Source organism: Mizuhopecten yessoensis, unplaced genomic scaffold (assembly GCF_002113885.1).
Source record: "Mizuhopecten yessoensis strain PY_sf001 unplaced genomic scaffold, ASM211388v2 scaffold8821, whole genome shotgun sequence".
Lineage (NCBI taxonomy): Eukaryota > Metazoa > Mollusca > Bivalvia > Pectinida > Pectinidae > Mizuhopecten > Mizuhopecten yessoensis.
In genome coordinates this window covers 99,384-104,939 of record NW_018407738.1, presented here as the reverse complement: position 1 = coordinate 104,939, position 5,556 = coordinate 99,384, and the positions used below count along the sequence as shown (strand labels likewise).

The 5,556-nt window shown below is 38.0% G+C and overlaps 1 protein-coding gene across 1 annotated transcript; it reads left to right on the top strand.

Moving 5' to 3' along the window:
* On the top strand, positions 1-2,388 carry LOC110456676 (heat shock protein 70 B2-like). The gene has a single exon (XM_021507549.1). The coding sequence runs from the start codon at positions 188-190 to the stop codon at positions 2,099-2,101; it is 1,914 nt and encodes a 637-aa protein (XP_021363224.1). The 5' UTR covers positions 1-187; the 3' UTR covers positions 2,102-2,388.
* The last annotated feature ends 3,168 nt before the right edge of the window (positions 2,389-5,556 follow it).

Sequence of the window (5,556 nt, the reverse complement as noted above, 5' to 3'; positions counted from 1 at the left end):
GAGCGATGGACCTACATAGTTTGTGTGTGTGTGCGTAGGTGCCCAGAGATGTATATAGCTTCCGGGACCATTTCATTACAATCAGCATTCTTCTAGGCGGCCAACATACACCGACTCACATACAGAGACAGACGGACTAGTGTACAGCTCAGCACGAACTTATACTTTCGAGTTTTCGTAAGGCAAAATGTCTGCCCCGGCGATAGGGATCGATTTGGGTACCACATATTCATGTGTGGCGGTTTTTCAACACGGGAAGGTTGAGATTATCGCTAACGAACAAGGGAACCGGACAACTCCCAGCTATGTGGCCTTTACTGACACCGAGCGACTTATTGGGGATGCCGCGAAAAACCAGGTAGCCATGAACCCCAGTAACTCGGTTTTTGACGCCAAGAGACTCATAGGTAGGAAGTTTGACGACGCCTCCGTTCAATCAGACATGAAAAACTGGTCATTTAAGGTTATCAACAAGGGCGGTACACCTTTAATCCAAGTACAATTTAAAAATGAAACCAAGGTGTTCAGCGCGGAGGAAATAAGTTCAATGGTGTTGACGAAAATGAAGGAAACAGCGGAAGCATATCTTGGTAAAAAAGTGAAGGACGCCGTCGTTACCGTTCCCGCGTATTTCAATGACTCTCAGCGTCAGGCGACAAAGGACGCTGGCGCCATCACTGGACTTAACGTGCTTCGTATTATCAACGAACCTACGGCCGCAGCCCTGGCATACGGCCTTGATAAAAACCTCAGCGGCGAGAAAAATGTCCTTATTTACGATCTTGGTGGTGGTACATTCGATGTATCGATTCTTACCATCGACGAGGGTTCCATGTTTGAAGTACGTTCGACAGCCGGAGACACCCATCTTGGTGGTGAAGACTTTGACAACAGGTTGGTAACTTTCTTCATTAACGAGTTCAAGCGCAAACACAACAAGGATATGAGCAGGAACCCTCGCGCCATCCGTCGGCTGAGGACGGCCTGCGAGAGAGCAAAGCGTACGCTATCTAGCAGTTCAGAGGCAAGTGTAGAAATCGATTCGTTGTTCGAAGGGATTGACTTTTACACTAAAATTTCCCGTGCGAGATTTGAGGAGCTTTGCTCGGACTTATTCAGAACCACCATCGATCCTGTGGAACGAGCGCTGACCGATGCCAAACTCGACAAGACTAAAATCCACGATATCGTTCTTGTAGGTGGTTCAACTCGTATCCCTAAGATTCAAAAGCTGCTGCAAGATTTCATGAACGGCAAAGAACTGAATAAATCTATAAACCCAGACGAAGCGGTGGCGTACGGGGCGGCCGTCCAGGCGGCTGTGCTCTCCGGCGATACCAGCAGCGCCATCAAGGACGTGCTCTTGGTGGACGTTGCACCCTTGTCCCTCGGTATCGAGACAGCTGGTGGCGTTATGACAAACCTTATCGAGCGAAACAGTCGAATCCCGTGTAAAACGTCGAAAACGTTTACGACGTACGCGGACAACCAGCCAGGGGTCCATATACAGGTGTACGAGGGCGAGAGAGCTATGACCAAGGATAACAACCTCCTCGGAAAGTTTGATCTTAACGGCATCCCTCCCGCCCCCCGTGGTGTGCCTCAGATTGACGTCACCTTTGACATTGACGCGAACGGCATTCTAAACGTGTCAGCTGAGGATAAGAGCACCGGAAAATCGAACAAAATCACCATCACGAACGACAAAGGACGACTTAGTAAGTCAGAAATTGACCGAATGGTGTCTGAAGCTGAAACATATCGCGAGGCGGACGAGAAACAGAGACAGTCAGTTTCTTCTAGGAACGCTCTCGAGAACTATGTATTCAGTGTGAGGATGGCAATTAATGAAACAGCGGGTGACAAACTGACACAGGAGGAGAAAACATCAGCCCTCACTAAGTGTGAGGAAACTCTTAAGTGGTTAGAGGCTAATATGTTGGCAGACAAGGAGGAGTACGACTTCAAAATGAAGGATGTTCAAAGTGTGTGCTCTCCAATGATGGCCAAACTTCACGGCGGAGGTCAAAACCAAGGTAAAGGTCAAGGTCAATCCGATGGTGGTAGAAGTGGTGGTCCAACTGTGGAAGAAATGGACTAAATGAAATAAACTATTTTAAAAAGTTAAGTATGGTATAAAGGTATTTTTGTATCGTATTTTGCTTCGCTAGTAATTAATAATTTACAAATACTGTTTGTATATGAATACTTATCACAATATTTTTGTAACAGTATCTTCTATCAAAGATTGTACATCTGTTTGTTATGTTATGCATGCATTCACGTTAACCAAAGCTTTCTCAATTTGTGACAGTTATTAAGGCCAATTGATAATTTACATGCTCAGCAAATTGTATTAATGTTGTCAATAAAATATTGTTAAAACACTTTTCAGTAATGCAGATTTGTGTATGGCGGGTTCTCACTTAGTGATACGTGTAATTGTTTACCTATCTCTATCTAACCACAAGGAATTTAATGGTATCAAGGAATTTAATGAATTTAATGGCATCAAGGAATTTAATGGTATCTGATGAAGATTATTTTGAATCCCGTGATGTACATCTTTGGATGAAATGTCAATAAATGTAAAATGAAATTAACCAAAAGCATGGAACCTGTATAGAGAAACTTTTGCAGTAACTAACAAATTCGAAAATTAAAACAGCCTTGTTGTTAGTTTGAAATAATTTTGTATACAATTGTTGTTATGTTAGGAAAAGACAAACAACGACTTCGAGGCAAACATTCACGTCACAAGGTCATGACCTCTGTAGGTGTATTCCCGACACATATAACAAGCCTTACACAAGTTTGTAAATTATCGTGATTTATCTCCGAGACTTCCTGTAGATGTATAGATATCGCTTTGAGGGACACCTACAACATACCTTCACCATATAGGTGTACACGGCAACGTCAGCATCAGTACAGCGTTGCATGTATATAGCTACACGATCCACTACAGTGGAACACATATAAAACACTACCGAGAAACCTCATTATCCCGGATTTCGACAATCCAGCACTTCGCTGTAGCAGATGCTATTGCAGTCTTATTTTGATTTTTTTTTCTATTTGGAAAAAAATTGTTCTCAGTACGGAAATTATCAGATTCCGAGTTAACGGACATCCGGATTGACTCCAATAGACTAATTGGATTGTTTCTAAGTGCTAAATAAGTATCACATACATTATATGAACTAAGACATTTGTACCAGCCTTGCAATGGGTTCTCTTAATCCAGATTTAATCCTACCATTGCTGCATGTATAAAACTCGTTAATCCGTTTCCAGACATAAAGAAAGTTTCTGGAGGCTAATGTTTAATGCGAATAACCTATACTACAATGTTAGTTTTACCCGAACTCCATATAATTAAATTGACCCGATTAATTAGTAGAAATAACATCTAAACAGATTAATGACATTCTACTAGGATATCTATACAAACTAATGAATCTCATCTCTCTGTTTAGATATCCTAGTAGAATCACATCTCTCTGTTTAGATATCCTAGTAGAATCACAATAGTCTGTTAAGATATCAAAGTAGTTTATATATCGTTGTAGAATCACAAAAGTATGTTTAGATATCCTAGTAGAATCTCATCTCTCTGTTTAGATATCTAAGTAGAATCACAAAAGTCTGTTTATATATCCTATTAGAATAACAAAAGTCTGTTTATATATCCTATTAGAATAACAATAGTCTGTTTAGATATCCTAGTAGAATGACAGGATATCTAAATAGACTAATGTGATTCTACTAGGATATCTAAACTGACTTATGTGATTCTACTAGGATATCTAAACTGACTAATGGGATTCAAATAGGATATCTAAACACACTATTGTGATTCTACTAGGATATCTAAACAGAGAGATGTGATTCTGCTAGGATATATAAACAGACTTTTGTGATTCTACTAGGATATCTAAACAGAGAGATGAGATTCTACAAGGATATCTAAACAAACTTATTTGATTCTACAAGGATATCTAAACTACTAGGATATCTTAACAGACTAATGTGATTCTACTAGGATATATAAACAGACTTTTGTTATTCTACTTAAATATCTAAACAGAGAGATGTGATTCTACTAGGATATATAAACAGACTTTTGTTATTCTACTTAAATATCTAAACAGAGAGATGTGATTCTGCTAGGATATATAAACAGACTTTTGTGATTCTACTAGGATATATAAACAGAGAGATGTGATTCTGCTAGGATATATAAACAGACTTTTGTGATTCTACTAGGATATCTAAACAGAGAGATGTGATTCTGCTAGGATATATAAACAGACTTTTGTGATTCTACTAGGATATATAAACAGAGAGATGTGATTCTGCTAGGATATATAAACAGACTTTTGTGATTCTACTAGGATATCTAAACAGAGAGATGTGATTCTGCTAGGATATATAAACAGACTTTTGTGATTCTACTAGGATATCTAAACAGAGAGATGTGATTCTGCTAGGATATATAAACAGACTTTTGTGATTCTACTAGGATATCTAAACAGAGAGATGTGATTCTGCTAGGATATATAAACAGACTTTTGTGATTCTGCTAGGATATATAAACAGACTAATGTGATTCTACTAGGATATCTAAACAGAGAGATGTGATTCTGCTAGGATATATAAACAGACTATTGTGATTCTGCTAGGATATATAAACAGACTTTTGAGATTCTGCTAGGATATATAAACAGACTAATGTGATTCTACTAGGATATCTAAGCAGAGAGATGTGATTCTGCTAGGATATATAAACAGACTATTGTGATTCTGCTAGGATATATAAACAGTCTTTTGAGATTCTACTAGGATATATAAACATACCTTTGTGGTTCTACAAGGATATCTAAACAGACTAATGTGATTCTACTTAGATATCTAAACAGACTAATGGGATTCTACTTAGATATCTAAACAGACTAATGGGATTCTACTAAGATATCTAAACAGACCAATGTGATTATACTAAGATATCTAAACAGACCAATGCCATTCTAACAGGATATATAAACAGACTTTTGTGATTCTACTAGGATATCTTAACAGAGAGATGAGATTCTACTAGGATATATAAACAGACTTTTGTGGTTCTACAATGATATCTAAACTACTAGGATATATAAACAGACTTTTGTGATTCTACTAGGATATCTTAACAGACTAATGTGATTCTACTAGGATATCTAAACAGAGAGATGTGATTCTGCTAGGATATATAAACAGACTTTTGTGATTCTACTAGGATATCTAAACAGAGAGATGTGATTCTGCTAGGATATATAAACAGACTTTTGTGATTCTACTAGGATATATAAACAGACAGATGTGATTCTGCTAGGATATATAAACAGACTTTTGAGATTCTACTAGGATATATAAACATACCTTTGTGGTTCTACAAGGATATCTAAACAGACTAATGTGATTCTACTTAGATATCTAAACAGACTAATGGGATTCTACTTAGATATCTAAACAGACTAATGGGATTCTACTAAGATATCTAAACAGACCAATGTG